The 18113-nt window shown below is 41.4% G+C and overlaps 2 protein-coding genes across 3 annotated transcripts; one reads left to right on the forward strand and one right to left on the reverse strand.

Annotated features, from left to right (window-relative positions):
- Positions 1 to 4559: 4559 nt before the first annotated feature.
- LOC132118629 (platelet glycoprotein Ib alpha chain-like) lies at positions 4560 to 14452 on the reverse strand. Of its 2 annotated transcripts, none has more exons than XM_059528591.1 (3): positions 14349 to 14452; positions 7186 to 7488; positions 4560 to 6553 (listed from the first exon to the last, which is right to left on the reverse strand). In XM_059528591.1, the coding sequence occupies exons 2-3, from the start codon at positions 7460 to 7462 to the stop codon at positions 4833 to 4835; spliced, it is 1998 nt and encodes a 665-aa protein (XP_059384574.1). In that variant the 5' UTR covers positions 7463 to 7488; positions 14349 to 14452; the 3' UTR covers positions 4560 to 4832. The 2 variants fall into 2 exon arrangements, with proteins under 2 accessions (XP_059384574.1, XP_059384573.1); XM_059528590.1 differs by lacking the exon at positions 14349 to 14452 and adding an exon at positions 8376 to 8459.
- Positions 11963 to 14482, forward strand: si:ch1073-228j22.2 (SPRY domain-containing SOCS box protein 2). The gene is made up of 3 exons (XM_059526964.1): positions 11963 to 12057; positions 12972 to 13677; positions 14340 to 14482. The coding sequence occupies exons 2-3, from the start codon at positions 13002 to 13004 to the stop codon at positions 14480 to 14482; spliced, it is 819 nt and encodes a 272-aa protein (XP_059382947.1). The 5' UTR covers positions 11963 to 12057; positions 12972 to 13001.
- The last annotated feature ends 3631 nt before the right edge of the window (positions 14483 to 18113 follow it).

Genomic DNA, 18113 nt, shown 5'->3' on the forward strand with positions numbered 1-18113 from the left:
GGGTTGGTCTGAAGTAGCTTCATTATTCATAAGTTTGGTTTGGGCGTAACGTGAAATAAACCAATCAGAGCGTCATCCAACATTCCATTATGGATTGCTATTATTATGGCGTATTTACCAGGCGCACGCCAGGAGCGGTTCACAGCCGAGGAGACTGATGTTCTTGTAAGAGCAGTGAAAGACCGAGAAGTTGTGTTGTATGGGGATGGGAGAAAATAGCGTTGGTTAAACAGGCGTGGGAGGAAATAGCCACAATTGTTTCATCAGCTGGTATCCCCAGGACGTCACACCAGTGCCGCAAGCGCTAAAATGACATCAGAAGACGGGGAAAGTCCAAGCTTGCCAGCATCAATCGGGCACGCCGTGTAACGAGAGGTGGATCTGCCTCTACTCAGGACCTGACGCCAGCAGAGGACATCGCTGCGTCCACCCTCACCGCTGAAAGTGTTGAAGGATTTGGGGGTTTTGAAATCGGCACCCAATCAGAAACGCAAGCAGTCCAACCCTAAGGTACACAAATTCACATACAAGGTTTCTTATGAAAATATTTTATTCGTTATTTACATGAAAAACATTTAACATCTGAGGAGGGAACAGCGCAACCATCAAGGTCCAGACCCACTACACGCCGTGGCAGCATTGCTAGACCGGAGGACCACCCCTTCCTGCAGCTCCAGCAAACCGGATCTGAAATGCTGCAGCGGGAGCTGTCTGGGATGCGGCAAAGTGTGAATGGCCGTCTTGACCGGATGGCGATGTTGCTGCGGCCTCTCGGGCGCATCTCCTCAAGCCTGGAGAGGATTGCTGCAGCCATGGAGCGCACCACCACCTCCTGTTGTGCCTCTTCCTCCTTCCCCCACTCCATCTCCATCCACTCGTTCCACCAGGCGCACATCGCGCAATGCCATTCCCGGACCCTCAGGTGTCCAATCCCGCCGTGGCGCGCGTCGCAAAACTACCAGAGGAGGGAAAAATAACTTTTTCTGTTTAAATATTTTTAACCTCATTTTCCATTTGTATTTTTACTGTTTGCTATTGATTTTTCTTTTTGACAAAATACAAAGAAATTTCACAAATAAATACTTTTGAATGTTTTGGACTCGTTCTCTCTGAATCACGAGTATGGTTATATTTTTGCAATGTAGTATAACATTAGACCGAGATAAATTTGCTTACCTCACTATAGACGATGCAGCAGTTCTTCTGTCAAATAAGCTCTCCTCTCCCGTGCTGCTGCTGGGGCATTTGGGTTAAGTGGCATCGGCACATGCAGTTCACCATCACGTCTCCTTAAGTCCTCTAATATTGCCTCATCTATGTCAACAACACAACCTTGATTTATGGAAATAATGTGTAAAACACAACACGCCACAAAGAATGCTGCGACCTTTTGAGGACTGTACTGTAAAGTGCCTCCTGATCTATCCAAACACCTGAAGCGCATTTTCAGTGTGTTTCTATTAAACTGCATTTCACGAATTGTTGCTGGCATCAAATATGGTGTCATCAGCCATGTCTTTAACGGACACCCGTTGTCCCCTAACAGCCACCCATCCAACGGGGGATTCCCCTCGAAGATGGCAGGAGTGGTAGAGTTTGCCAGTATGAATGAGTCGTGGCTCGAGCCAGGATAATTCGCAAAGACATGGGTGATTTTACTATAAGCATCGCAAATGACTTGTACGTTGATTGAATAGGTTTCCTTGCGGTTGATGTATACAAGTGCGTTTTCTGATGGGGCACGTAGCTGCACATGGGTGCAGTCTATAACACCAAGGACACCAGGGAACCCATACTTCGCACAAAATGCCTGCTTTGCTCTTTCCTGGTTGTCAGGTGTGACGGGGAATTTGATGTATTCCCCAGCATGTCGGACTAGACCTGATGTAACTGCATGTATAGCCGAACTTATGGCAGATTGTGAAATGCCTCCAATGGAGCTAAGGGGGTGCTGGAACGACCCAGATGCATAGAAATGCAATGCCGCTGTAACCTTTACTGCCACGGGGAAGGCATAGGGACATTGTGCATCAGTCCCCAACTCATCTGCCAGGAGATGGCAGATGTCTGTCACAGCCTGTCGGGTCAGGCGTAGCTTTCTTATGCATTCCTCCTCACTGAGGGAGAGATTGGTCTGTCTGGGCCGGTATACCCTCTCCCTCCGGCGTCTAATTCGTTTTCCCAAGACATACTCCATCTCACTGTGCAAAAGAAAAAAATATGAGCAAGGTCAACTTAACTGGTCAGTTGAAGACTAAGGTTTTTAATGTACTTACATTATGGTAAAGGTGATTTCAGTCTTTTTTTTTTTTTTTTTTTCAGTCTTTCAGTTTTTTCAGTTTTTCAGTCAATTTTTTTTTTCCTGGTTCTTGACGGACAAACCAATTTGTCAGATGTCCTTATATACATATATATCTTGCCACTATTGGGCAAACAGGTCTGATCCTTAATTACTACAATTAGCCTGAATAATTTGTAAGCTAGATTTATGCCTATTTTTTCACATTTTCGTGGCACACCACAATGATTTCCGTCATCTCATGTGTTAATATTTTTGTATTGTAACAATTTATGATTTGCAAAAATAACTGTTGCATCTGTGTAGATTACATGAGCAAAGTGTATGCGCGTTGTGCACGCTATACATTATGGTCAAGCATGCGTCCTTAAAATAGCATAATGAACAACGCGCAACGCGCCACTGACTTTAGACTAGGTTTTTTCTGGTCAGTGGCGCAATTGTTTAATGGAACAGCAAAATAGCACCAGGGATTGTTTGCGCCGGAACACGCCTCCTCTTTTGCGCTGAACCGCCCAGGGAGCGCAAGTTCATTCACTAGCGACGTGCTTCTGTGGAGGGAAACGCGCGCTTTGCGCGGGTGCAAAATAGGAGTGACACATGCGTCGGTGTACAAAGTCAATTGATCTGGGTGCAAGATAGGGCCCTCTCTCTCTCTCTCTCTCTCTCACTCACTCACTCACTCACTCACTCACTCACTCACTCACTCACTCACACACACACACACACACACACACACACACACACACTCTCTGTCTCTTGTGCAGTAATACATGAGCAGGTGTATATTACACATTCAGTCTGCTGGTGAAAACCGTGTGAATGCAGTGAAAACTCAAGCCAAACCTTTTAATCTGAAAATTCTGACTTTTTTCTCAACTTTTTCTCACAGTTGTGAATATGTACCTTGTCCAGTTACAATTTGGATTTGTATCTCTAAATTAGCATGTTGAGGTTTTTTGAAACATTAAACGTTTGCATCATTTAACCCACACTGGTGAAAACACACTTACAAACCAACTGCAGATGTTTTATTGAATCTGTCGAGTGTGATTAACAGTGTTGGGAAGGTCACTTTGCAAATGTAACCGGTTACAGATTACAAGTTACTTCATTTAAAATGCAATTAGTAATTTAACTATTTCAGGAACTTTATTGAAATAATGTAACTTCATTACATTCTGGTTACTTTTTAAAATTTCTGCTGAGTGTTTTCCACTGTTAATCATTTACAAACATTTAAACCAGCCTGATTACTATCGAACTTCTCTTCTCTGTGTGTGTGTGTGTGTGTGTGTGTGCGCGTGCGCGTGTGTGTGCGTGCGCGTGTGTGTGTGCGCGTGTGTGTGTGCGTGTGCGTGCGTGTATGTGCGCGTGTGTGCGTGTGCGCGTGTGTGCGTGCGTGTGTGTGTGTGTGCGTGTGTGTGCGCGCGTGTGTGCGTGCGTGTGCGCGTGTGTGTTTGCGCGTGTGTGTGCGCGTGTGTGTGTGCGTGTGTGTGTGTGCGTGTGCGCGTGTGTGTGTGCGTGTGCGCGTGTGTGTGTGCGCGCGTGTGTGCGTGTGTGCGTGCGTGTGTGTGCGTGTGCGTGTGTGTGTGTGTGTGTGCGTGCGCGTGTGTGTGCGCGTGTGTGTGCGTGCGCGTGTGTGTGTGCGCGTGTGTGTGCGCGTGTGTGTGTGCATGTGTGCGTGCGCGTGTGTGTGTGTGCGTGCGCGTGTGTGCGTGCGCGTGTGTGTGTGCGCGTGTGTGTGTGTGCGTGTGCGCGTGTGTATGTGCATGTGTGCGTGCGCGTGTGTGTGTGTGCGTGCGCGTGTGTGTGTGCGCGTGTGTGTGTGCAGCGCTGTCTCTGGCCATGGAGAGGGACGGCTCCAGCGGAGGAGTGGTCAGACTAGCGGTCATCTCGGAGCAGGGTGTGGAGAGACAGGTCATCCTCGGGAACCAGCTTCCCAAGTTCTCCACCGTCTGAATCCCATCTGTGCTTTAGTTTTTCTAGATGTTTGTCACACATAGTTCAAATAAACAAGACTGAAGTTGAACTTTTTGCTGTCTGACTTCTTTATTGACACATGATTCTTTACATTTTTAGTGGAATACTGTATAACTCTGGAAGCTTAATGATATTTAGCTTGAATGGAACTGATAGCCATCTGAAGGTGATTGATATCTACTAGCTCAGGTTTGTGCAGTTTTCCAACACCTTCATTGTGTCAACAGTGTGAAGCTATTAAACATTTGAACTGGATTAAGTCATGTCTGGTAAATAAAGTAATCATTCCATTGTTAAAACTTTATTTAAACGTTTCCATGTAGACATTCTGGTGGTGGTTGAGGAGATCCTCCCTCACTACATAAAACCCTTTGAGTACCCAGAAAAGCGCTATATAAATGTGTTAGTTGACATGTAGCTGTAGGTTACCTTTAATTAGTGAAATACGGAGAATCAGTTCCAGAAGAGCAAGAACTTTTTATTATTACTTCACTTGAACCAGCTTGTAATACATTGAAAGTTCTGATCTGATGGTCGAGACCGAAGCGCTTCACTCCAGAGCGACTGTGGAGGGCTGGCCAATCAGAGAGCAGGGCCTCTCGCAGGCCACGCCCCCACCGCCCATCTCCCACTCCCCAACCAGCCACTTCCTCTCTCTCTGAGGCCCTCGCTCCTCCTTCAGGATCAAGCTGTAGCGTGCGTTCCCCCAGCGCTCCACTTCCTCCATCCAGCCGCCTGCTTCCTGTTCTGTGCTCATCTCTCTGTACAGCGTCTTCCTGAACACCTCCTTATCTCTCGCCAGCTCTGTTACAGAAGAGACGTCTTCGGTCTCCGTCATCTGGTGCTGCTCGTCTCTGGAGATGAAGAGGACGCTCCGGAACACGGCTTGAGCGTCTCTGATCTGCTCTCGAGGTAAAAAGCTGACGCTCTCAGCCTCATTCTCCGATCCGAGCGGCATGTTCTGGATGCGTCTGTACGCCCGCAGGATGACCCCTGAGGGCCAGATGTGACGCTTGAGTCGCCGGTAGATGACGAGGTTCCTGAGGAGCCAAAGGAACAGGACACAGGAAGTGAGAGCAGAAAGTACACACAGCAACAGAAAACCAGCAAACAGCCACCAGCACCAGGGCAGCAAACGTCCAGACACTTCCTGAGCCTCGGACCAGTGTGGACCAGTGACCCGTGTGCTGGTCTGGACCGTGATCGAGGCCAGTTCTGTTCGGGTGGTACTTTGGGGTTGGGATTGGTCAGTAATTGGTCTGAAGTTGGTGGTGAATGTGTGTGTATGTGGTTCCGGTTGGCCAATGGCTTGGCTTTGGGATTTGGTAATCATTGGAGCAGTGGTTGGCAGCTCATTGGTTGTGGGTTGGGATGTGTCGGTTTTCCAGGTGGTTGGTTCTGCAGTGTTTTGAGAGGGAAGAAATGTATTAGGTATTGGAGTCCAGATAACATACTCCGTCCAGAATCTATACCAGATTTCGGTCCAGGTCTCAGTGACCCAGTATGTTTCAATAGAGGTCCAGGATTTGGTGGAATCGTGCAGGTGGGTGTCTATAGTGGTGTGATATGGAGCAATCGGTGCTTGAGTGCTGGAAATTGGTTTTACTGAGATTGTTGGAAGATCAGAAGGGGATCCAGTATCTGGACGTTCAGAAGTGTATCTAATATCTGGTTGGTCTGGAAGAACCGGAGTGTCTCTGGGATCCAGGTCTCCTCTGATGTAGATGGGATTAGGAAAGGTTGGATCTGGTGGACAGAAGTCGCTCTCCTCCAGCTCAATGATGGGTCGTTTGAGCAGGTGAGGAGGTCCAGAACACACCACGGAGTCGGCGGCAGGAATGATGTCGTTCGGTCCGTCGTGCATGTAGATGTTTTGTTCCTGGTCGTTCAGGAAGCTGTGGAGGTATCCGACAGCACAGCTGCAGAGCCAGGGATTGTGGGTCAGGTAAACGTAAGGAATCTCTGGTTTGGAAGAGAAGAATCGATCGGGCATCAGCGAGACGCTGTTATTCTCCAGGTCGAAGGTCTTCAGGCCGCTGGAGGACACGCGCTCCAGGAGACGTGGAGGAAGCACAGGAAGCTTGTTCTGAGACAGATTAATGATCGCCAGACGCGGCAGGTCACTGAAGGTGCCGTCGTGAAGGGAACGAATCTGGTTCCTGTCTAAGTAGATCTCCATCAGACTGGGAGCGCAGCGGAACACCAGTCCTCCCAAACCAGTTAACATGTTACCAGACAAACGCAAGACGCTCAGCTTCTCCAGCACTGGACCTGAAAGAGACAGGGTTTTTAACTTCCTACAAACTAAAGACACTTATTTTAAAATTAAAAAATACTTAATAAAAAAATAATAAATTACATGCTAAATAACTTATCAAAAGCACTTTAAAAAGACTATTCATTACTATTCATTCATTACTATTAGGATTTTAATTTTGCATTTTAAATTTAATTTTTTTCTTTTTAATATTTGCATTTAAATTTTCATAGAAATCTTTGCCTTTTGAATTTCACAATTAATTTTTTTGCATTTCAAATTTTTCCTTTTGTGTGTGTGTTTGCATTTTAATTTTACATTCATTTTGGCATTTTAATAATCTCTTTAATTTCCACACTTTTTTTGCATTTATTTAGAATTTTTAATATCACATTTTGCTGTTTAACTTGGCGTTTTAATTGTTGCAATTTGCATTATTTTTTTGCATTTTTACGTTTTACTGAAATTTTAGCATTTTGCATTTTTTTTACATTTTGGATTTCACACTTTGATATTTAACTTTTGCAGTTTGCATTAAAAAAAATTAGGATTTTGCTTTTATTGTGCGTTTTGAATTTGCTTATTAATTTTTTGCATTCAGCATCAGTGTAGTGTTTTTCTGAGTGTGAGTGAAAGGGCGGTTTACCCGACGGCTCCAGTGTGCTGATGTGATTGTGGCTCAGGTCCAGCTCGTGCAGCTCTGTGAATCCAGAATACATGGACCAGGACAGAGAAGTGAACTGGTTTCCAGTGAGAACCAGGACCTGTGTGTCTGTGCGGATGCCGTGGGGAACAGCGGTCAGTCCCTGACTCACACAGCTGACACGCGGTCGATGATCCTGGTTCCTGTCGCTCTGACAGCTGCTGCTCGTGACCCCGAAGCCCCGTATCAGGAGGAAGACCAGGATGATGAAGCACGGCATGATGAAGGCGGCTGGGTGTTAAGACTCTGTTGAGCAAAACTGTTATATTAGAACAGCATGTTTATGACAAAATTTACCACAAAATCAAGAAATAAAAAAAGACTGATTACACTTTTTGTCCATTGTGACATATTTAACAATTGCACATTTTTATTACAAGTACTTTTTAAATGTATTCCGAAAAAAAGTATAACTGGACACATTAAATTGATCAAAAGTGACAGTAAAGACATTTCTAATGTGATTTCTATTCCAAATAAATGCTGTTCTGAACTTTCTGTTCATCTGTGAATCCTGAAAAATAAAATGCATCACAGTTTCCACAGAAATATTGAGCAGCACAACTGTGTCCAACACTGATAATAATCAGAAATGTTTCTCGAGCAGTAAATCATTATATTTTCATGATTTCTGAAGATCATGTGACACTGAAGACTGGAGGAATGATGCTGAAAATACAGCGGAGCATCACAGAAATAAATTACACTTTAACACAGATTCACACAGAAAACAGCTGCTTTACATTAGAATAATATTTCACTGTTTTTACTGTAGTTTTGATCAAATAAATGCATCCCTGCTGAGCAGAAAAGACATAAAAATCTTAATTATACAAAGAAATGTAACGCTGTTTAAAGATTAAAATTAAAACGATTTTCTTCCCTACAGAACGAGATTTTTAAGAATGAACACTTAAATGTTCTTAATTATAACGAACAGTATAACAGACCCTTCTTCTGCGAGATACTAAAATAACTCCTTGCGCATCATTTATGATGATAGTAATTATGCATAATTCCAAGCAACTGATCCCAAACCCAAACCATACAGTAAGTACATGTAGTTAATTAATATAAGTCAGTAGTTAAGTGTAAGCAGTAGTAGTAAGAGCTGGTAATGGTGAGCTGTGTACCTGAGTGCTGGCGTCTGCAGAGCTGCATGAGTCTGTGTGAGACTGGCTTCCTCCGCTCTATCTCTCTTCCTCCGACTCAAACACACACGCCTTATATGAGCAAACATCCAGCTCTTCACACTATCAGCTCTCCTCGGCTGGAACATGTTCACTTCACGCTCATGCAGCAGTTTTTATCATTGCTAATGTGTCCAGTGATATTTCTGTTCACTAACAAGGAGCAGATCTGCACATGTCCTGAATGCTTCTAAAAGGCTTTTAAAACGGCCATCTGGGACTTTTTTAACCCTTTTATCACTTAAAGCTTTATTGTTCTGATCTTCAACAAAACACAATCAGATAGAGACGTCAGCAGAAACATGAGAAACAGTGGCTTTTATACACATTGTTCTTTATTGAACTCAAATCCCAGAATAAAGAGCAACTGAAGATATAAGAACAGAAGCAGCAGAGGTTCATCATGTTGAAACCCCGTCAAACTGGACCTCTAACAAACACAAAGTGAACGCTGCATGTGTGTGTTTGTGAACCACTGTCTGAGGCACAAACACACAGGAACAGGAGCCTAATAAAGTCCAAATATTTTTGCCATCTGATTGGGTTTCAACTTCAAAAACCCCACAGAAATCCTAAAAAACACTAACTCTAAAACTCACACGACTTATATCTTTGAACTCTGAACTCTCACATCATCATCATCCTCATCATCATCTGTACGTAAACTCATTCCAATTCTACAAACTTTCACATTTCTCATTTCTCTCCTCTAGTCCGAATCATTTCAGTGAATCATTTGATTCAGCTGGTTCGTTTCAGTGAACTGGTTCTTGATTCGAGTCATTCAGTGAATCCAAGAGTGTGATGAAATCTTGTGTATAGTTTAACACTGATCATCTGGCTCATTACTGCTGTACTGTGTTTGGTGTACATTCTAATGAGTTGTAGTGTTCTGAATCAGGTGAATGAATCATTTGCAAGATCCGGTTCAGAACTGAATCATCAGCGTCTCTCACACACTCCTGTGATGCTTCCTTCAGAGATCTCAGGTTACGGGCATCTCGTTAAGGCACATTAAAGGAGCATTGCGTAGGTTCTGAAATGTCTAACAGTTACTGACACCAGTGGCCGTTAGAGGAACTGCAGTCAGTCTCATGCTCGTTCTCAGTGCGCACGCTCTTTTTTTCTTTTTTACGAGGAGTGTCCGTGGGTGTCTGAATTGTGCTGGAGGCTGATCGCTTCTTTCCATCCGCAGAGTCCATTTGAAAACACTATTGCCGCTGCTTACTATAATGGCTGGCGTGCCGTACGGTTGTAAGCCCAAGTAGACGAGAACGTGCATGACGTCACATTTTGTGAATTTTCGCGCCAATTCGGGCCGACTCCTCCACACACAATTGAGCCTACAGGCTGATAGAGGCAACCTGGGACAGTCGAGGTGTCATTCTTTTGGCTTGGTTGGCTCATACATGTACAAATGAAAACTCTATCTTAAAGATTTTTTTTAAGTAAAAACCTCCACATTGTTCCTTTAAGGCTGAACATACAGACACCCAAAACTAATTCTGATTGGTTGTCAGTGTATTTGTCATCCATCAACTGGAAAAACATTGTTTTGAAAATGATTGCACTGATATCGTTCCTCTGTCATTATTGTTATAGTTGTGATGTGGACTTCTAATGAAGTGATGGTTACATTACTAGAACACATTCAGAATACAACAAACTAAAAAAGTTTTGCGAGTTCTTGAACAGAATGAGCTCTTTCTGCTGATAGTGATGCTACACGAGGCTGTTAACTGACCGCTCAGAAACACACGGCTTGTGTTGATGACACGGTGAGTGAAGGACAGTATAAGGACAGCCTCGCGCACACATCAGACGGGTGTTCGTGTGCTCGTCAGGTCGGGGGGGTGACGTAGCCCTGTGGTCTCTGTAAATAAAAGCTACCCTGAAGAAATAAGTTTTAACCCTAACCTAACCCTAACACCCAGATAGCAAATTTATGTTATTAATAACTCACCCTCATGTCGTTTCAAACCCGTGAGACCTCCGTTCATCTTTAGAACACAGTTTAAGATATTTTAGATTTAGTCCGAGAGCTCTCAGTCCCTCCATTGAAGCTGTGTGTACGGTCTACTGTCCATGTCCAGAAAGGTAAGAAAAACATCATCAAAGTAGTCCATGTGACATCAGAGGGGCAGTTAGAATATTTTGAAGCATCGAAAATACATTTTGGTCCAAAAATAGCAAAAACGACGACTTTATTCAGCACTGTCTTCTCTTCCGTGTAGACTGGAGTGAACTGATCTCAGTCTCTTCACTGTTGAGACGAAGAACATTCTTTCATCAGGTTTTGAGTGTATATACAGTAGATCTGAGTGTCATCTGTATAGAAATGAAATGTTAGACCAGGAGATCTTAAGAGTTAACCAAGTGGGAAAATGTAAATATTAAAAAGCAAGGGGCCTATAACTGATCCTTGGGGGACTCCAGATCTCACAAAAATAACTAAATAAAAATGGTGAAATGTATGAAAAATAAATAACATTTCAGTATCCATCATGGCTCAGGTCAATGCACAATATAAAAAACTTCATCAGGTTATAAATGTTTCTGAGCTTGTATCACTAAAGAAGACATGCGGATCTATTAAAATCACATAAGATGGTATAATCACGTTTAGTGCAAGTTTAAGAGCAACAAAAACTTTAGAACTTCCTGACATTAGAAAGAATTACAATAATATCAAAGCACTGAAACTGGATCAGTTTTTATTGATTCTCTGTTGGATGGTAATGTCTTTATTCATCCAGAACAAACTCAATCATACACTCTAGCAACACCCCGGCAACTGCATAGCAACCACCTAGAGTATCCTAGCAACCCTTTAGACAACATCCAACTGACCAAACCATTTACATTTTATAAACAAGACTTTAAGACAAAATAATCTTGGAAAAGTTCGAATACCAAAGAATTGTATGAACTGGACATGCACCACAATACAGTACAGTACATATGTTAATTTTAGTCTTGTCTCTGTATCTAAACTCCATCTGATCTCCTTCCGATCTGTGTCTGATTTCAGCTGATTCTCCATCTGATCTCAGTCTGATCTCCATGGGCCAGTTATCTGATCAGATATCAGCTATCAGATTGGATCAAATCTTGAAAAAAAAAATTTTGTTTAAAAGAAAAAAATAGGATTCTGAAGTTGGATTACATCACAAAATCTGATCTTGGATTTTAACTGGATCGAATCATCAGTTTGTGTTGTTCATAATGTTTTAAGAAGATTATGATCTCAGTTTGATCCCTCTCATCACAAAACTCTATTATATGATCTATTATTGTAAAGATTAAGATCATGTTCCATGAAGATATTTAGTAAATCTCCTACCGTAAATATATCAAAACTTAATGTTTGATTAATAATATGCATTGCTAAGAACTTCATTTGAACAACTTCTTGAATTTTCTCAATATTTAGATTTTTTAATATAATATCACCACGGTAAATGTTTAAAAGCATGAGTTTCTCCGGGGACGGACAGACGTCACTCTCGGGGTTGGCCTTGACATGACGGCCGGCGCTGACGTCGCGGGAGCGCGCACGCGAGATAAGTGACGTTTAAATGCGTGATGAACGGCGAAAGGAACGGAGTCAGCGCGCGCTCTCACGGTAAGAGCATCTCACGAGGAAACGCTTCAAATTGTCTTTGTATGCTTTAATTTAATTTCAAGAGCAGGTACAGTACACTATACTAATATTAATAACATTATAGGTTTATCAAGAATTTGTTATAGATTAACTATTATTTAGTATATCTATTTATTACAGATTTATTAAGTATTTGTATTTTTAATTAAACCAATCACACCACTAAATAAACCACTGTTTAACCCTTTGAGTTCAGAATTACAACACATAGACACATCGAATGACACAAACAAAGGACATTTATAACTATAGTTTTAAATGAGTGGCAAAACCAGTCATGAGGGTCAATTTTTCTAAATTGAGATTTATGCATCATCTGAAGCTGAATAAATGATCTCTCCAGTAATGTGTGGTTTGTTCGGAGGACAATATCTGTCTGAGATACAACTATTAGAAAATCTGGAATCTGAGGGAGCAAAAACATCTAAATATTGAGAAAATCATCTTTAAAGTTGTTCAGATGAAGTTCTTAGCAATGCATATTACTAATCAAACATTAAGTTTTGATATATTTACATTAAATATCTTCATGGAACGTGATCTTAATATCCTAAAGATCTTTGTCATAAAAGAGAAATGTATAATTGTGACTCATACAATGTATTGTTGTCTATTTCTACAAATATACGTCTGTGACACTGATGACTGCTTCTGTGCTGCAGGGACACTGATATAACCTTCATGTCGTTCCAAACCTGACCTTCTTCCATTCATAGGATTGTGTGAATTTTTGGGTGAACTATTCCTTTAAGTTCAGTTAATACTACAGTAGGATATTAAAATAATTGACTTTGTAATAATGATTAGAACACTATTGAATGAGGATCTAAATGGCTGTAGTTTGACTAATGTGGTGGTTCTGTGTGTTTGAACAGGAAGTTGATGTTATTCTGCAATCTGATTGGATGGGTCTCACACTGTGCTGCTTGCTGAAGGACGGCGGTCCTCAAAAACACCATAAATCCCGATCAGCATTCGGTCCGTTTTCTGTAGCCCCGCCCATTCGCCTAGCGGTGCTGTTAGACACGCCCCCCGTTGCCCCAGGAAACCCGCGGTCACAGTGGAGCCCCACCTACCTGTCGCCCAATCTGAAGGTGTGTCCATCGGGGGGGCGTGTCTCTCGTGCCCGAGTGGAGCAGAGCAGCGATGCGGTCCGTGGTGCGGTCGGCACGGCGACGGGGCTCCATATATGGGAGGTGATGTGGGAGGAGCAACAGAGAGGAAGCCACGCCGTACTGGGTGTGTCCACGCACAAATGCACCCTTCAGTCCTCGGGCTACACGGTGTTAATAGGAGGAGACTCGTGTTCCTGGGGCTGGGAGCTCTCGACCAATCAGCTCTGGCATGATGGGAGGGCAGGGAGGCGGTACCCTGGGGGTGGAGCCAGGGGCGTCGTAAGTGTTCCAGATCGTGTGCTATTGGTGGTGGACGCAGACGCAGGGACGCTGGGATACGTGGTGGACGACTGCTATCTGGGCGTCGCCTTCCAGGACCTCCCCAAAGGGGTGGAGCTTTTCCCTGCAGTGAGCTGTGTTTGGGGCGGAGCTCAAATCTGCATACGCTACCTGTGTGGCATGACACGTGAGTGTGACATCATCACATGCCCAACACCAATCACATCACATCACATAAAGATATAAAAAATGATTTTATCATAATGAAAAATTATTAAAAACTTGTATTTAAGAGCAGTCACTGCAATTATTAATGAAAGAAATCAATTAAATCTGTATGTGTGTGTGTGTGAAAATATTCAGATGAAACCCCATTATCCTTAACATTTTCATAAGTAACTGAAGTTTAATTAAACATTTTTTTCATCAGTAACTAATTACAATTACATTTATTTTGTCATTAAATTAAGTAATATTTGGAAAAAAAAATCCAACTTCCATCTATTTTAAAGGTTGAAAAGTAGAAAAAGGAATAAAAAAAATCAACCGCAAGAACTTAGAAAGTCAAGTTTAGTGATGTTTTGTTGTAAAAGTTGTCACGTTCGATTATTCTCTTCAGTCGTTTCTTTGAGTCAGCACACAGTGAGATTTTGAAATATATCACATATCTATATCAATATAGAATACTGTTTATTCATATATAAATCTCTGCATGTCTTAAAGAGACACTGAATGTTTTTTACTACAAAATGCAATGCAATAACAGCCACTAAACATTCCATCTCATCATTATTAGACACACGGTGCATTCTGGGATAGCTCGCTCAGTGCTGGTGTGTTGTTTCTCAGGAGACGCACCTGCTCTGGAGGCTCTGAGCCGTCTGTGTGTGCGGGGGGCCCTCGGGGGGGCCGGGCCCCGGGGCCTGATGCTGTCGGTCCCGTCTGCTCTCCAGCGCCTCCTGCTGGACACTTCATCTCCTCTAGTTCACTGACCCTGGTCACAACAGAATGGTCTGAAGAACTATATTCTCTGACTCCCTTTCCTTCTGTTGGTTTTCTTTTCCTCTGTCTATTTATAGAGATATATATAGTCAATATTATGTTAATATTTGTACACACACATATGCATAAATGTATAACTGAGGTAGTCAATTTTTTTATCATATATATTTATTCACACATAACGTATATTTTAATACATAAAATTATATCTTCTTCCACCTTTTTACATTTAGTCATTTGGTAGATGCCACAGTTATATTCCTGTTTATCTGTGTCAAGCTGCTTCCAAATAATGTAGTGTATAAAAGCTCTATTTTAATAAATCTGACTCGACTTGAAAGTAATATCACATCAAAATCACATCTTTCATTATGAAGAATATCGTCATATGAGGCTGAATCTCATGAAAACTATATGAATAATCAGGAACATGATTGCACAAAAACAACGTGATGGACTTTCGTTATGCAGCATCAGTGTTTCATGATTCAATCAATCAATCAGTCAATCAGTATGAATGAACGAGTGTCACCTGATCAGCAGATCCGGTTTTTGGAATCCTGTTGGTAGCGGGTTCGACTTGGAGGTATCCGTGAAGATAACTAGGACACGCTGGGCGGAGATTTCGGCGTTGTGTTTGGAGTTTACGGCGGTTGACATAAACTGGTTTGTGACTGGATTGAGATGTTTTCTGGGGTAAATGAGGATGATGAAATGGAGTCAGATGATTGGAATCTAGTAAGTAAGAAAGGACAAGAAAAGAGAATGAGTGGGCGAAATGAAACGAGGTTGGAGTATAGCCAATCCAGTAAAAGAGGATTAGAAGAAAACAGCTCTGAGGAAGAGAGTAGGGTTGTCCGGAAAAATATGGAAAGAGAGCAATATAAAGTAATTCTTAAATTTAGAAAGGAAGATGAACATGTTAACCTAAGTCCAGTAGCATTGTCTAGAGAACTGAAGAAAAAGTTAGGAGAAGTGGACACGGCTAAGATTTTGAGAGACGGAAGCCTGTTGGTGATATGTAAAACTGATGAGCAGAAAAACAAAGCTCTAAAAATTGAGAATGTATGTAAGAAAAAAGTGAATGAAAGAAAGATCTTGGGAGAAAAACGGCTGAAACAGGGAGTAATAACAGGCATTCCTGTTGAGGAGGATCTAGAAAGACTAAAACAAAGTATTTCTGGGGGTGAAGTAAGTAGAATAAAAAGGTTGCAAAAAACAATGAATGGGGAAAGAGTTGACAGTTTGTCAATTCTTTTGGAGTTTCAGGACTCTGTGCTTCCAGGAAAAATCAAAATTGGGTACATGAGTTTTGTAGTGAGGCCATATATTCCTCCCCCACTCCGCTGTTATAGATGTCAAAGATATGGACATATAGCAGCGGTGTGCAAAGGAAAACAAAGATGTCCTATGTGTGGAGGTGATCATAGATTTGAAAATTGTGAAGAGAGTGCACAGGACAAGTGCTGTAATTGTGGTGGGCAACATCGGGTAACATACAATGGATGTAACGTAAGAAAGAGAGCCGTGGAAATTGAACAAGTAAAAGTTGTAAATAACCTAAGCTATGCAGAAGCAATAAAGAAGGTACAAGAGCAAAGGAGAAGTGATGATACTGGCAAAGACATGTCAAGTCAAGAGATTGGGCGACCAGAAGAAAGTGGTACAACACTGACAGTGGATAGACTAATTTTGTTTGTGGCATATGTAATTAATTGCACGGACCAAGTTCGACAAAAAACAGAGAAAATAAAAATAATTGTGAAGGGAGCTGAAAAGTTTTTGGGTATAAACAATATATCCTGGGAAAACATCAATAAAAGACTGGAAGGAGATGGGAAGTCAGGAGGTGCAGGTGACAAGACAACTTGAATATTGTGCAATGGAATGCAAGAAGCTTGTTAGCGAATGGTCAAGAGTTTAAAGGTTTTATAAAAGAGCTTAGAAAGAAACCAGAAATCGTATGCATACAGGAAACCTGGCTTAAGCCAGTGTTGGGTTTTAATATTAAAGGGTATGATTGTGTACGTAGAGATAGAGAGGAAGATATTGGGGGAGGGTGTATAATATTTGTAAAACAAGGAGTACAGTATAGTGTTATAGGAAAAGGAATAATGTTGGAGTTTATAGTAATAGAAATTTTAGGGGAAAAAGGAAATGTTAAAATTCTAAATTTTTATAATCCTTGTAAAAGACTATCACTAGAGGTGTTGGGTGAACTAATTGTACACTTAGAAGGAAAAGTTATATGTTGCGGAGACTTTAATGCTCATAGCACACTATGGGACAATTGCAATGATGGAAACGGAATAGTGATTGAAGAATTAATGGAGTTAAAGGAATTAGTATGTTTAAATGATGGTGGGGGAACAAGGGTTAATGTGAGAACAGGAGTAGAATCAGCTATTGACCTTACACTTGTGTCAAGTTCACTAGCGGGTATATGCGTATGGGAGGTGATTAGAGAAACAACTATAGGGAGTGATCATTACCCTATAACAATTGAGGTAAATCTAAGTTTAGAAAAATGTGATACAAGAGGAGTAGACAAATGGTTCTTTGAAAATGCAGATTGGGAGAAATTTAGGAGTATAAGTGAACAAGAAATGAAAAACATTAAAGTTAAAGAAGGGATTGATGAGGTTAATAATGATATCTGTAATGCTATATTGATATCAGCAAGTCAGTCTATTCCAAGGAAGGGAGGTAGGAAAAAAAAGAAGATTGTGCCATGGTGGACAAAAGAGTGTGATAAAGTAATTAAATCTCGAAATAAAGCTTTTAAAATGTTAAAAAAGAATCATAGTTTTCAGAACTTCATTGAATATAAAAAGATGCAAGCAAATGTTAGGAGAATCGTAAAAAAGACTATTGGAGGAGGTTTTGTAACACAGTGGGAAGGGAAACTGAGATTGGGCAAGTATGGAATATGATAAAAAGAATGAATGGGATAAAAAGAGAATTTGGGTATCCAGTATTAAAAGATGGTGATACAATAGCAATAAAAGATGAAGAGAAAGCAAAAATGCTTGCAAAAAGTTTTGTTAAAGTACATAAATCAGATAATAGTAGTAAGGAGGGTAAAAGAGGAAGGGAAAGGACATTGGAACAGTTTAAAGACTTAATACAGAATGAGGAATTTAATAATGAACAATTAAATATGATATTTACAAAGGCAGAGTTAAATCGAGCTCTTAGAAAAACCAAGAATTCAGCTCCAGGTATAGATCAGATTTGCTATTTAATGCTAAGACATCTCAGTGAAGTATCTAAGGAAGTTTTATTAAATGTGTACAATAAATCATGGGAAGAAGGAAAATTACCACAAAGGTGGAAGGAGAGGAAGAAATACAATGGATCCGGCGGTGTGTTTAGAACATGAGATAAGAAAAGCACAAATAAATAGAGAAAGTGTAGTGGCTGTCTTTTTCAACATAGAGAAAGCTTATGACATGATGTGGAAAGAAGGGTTGTTAATTAAACTGTATACGTTAGGTATCAAAGGTCAAAAGTTTAGATGGATCAAGGATTTTTTATCAGACAGAACACTAAAAGTGAGAATAGGAAACAGTTATTCAGAAAAATTCACAATTGAAAATGGTACTCCACAAGGAAGTATAA

Source organism: Carassius carassius, chromosome 37, assembly GCF_963082965.1.
Source record: "Carassius carassius chromosome 37, fCarCar2.1, whole genome shotgun sequence".
NCBI classification, from domain to species: domain Eukaryota; kingdom Metazoa; phylum Chordata; class Actinopteri; order Cypriniformes; family Cyprinidae; genus Carassius; species Carassius carassius.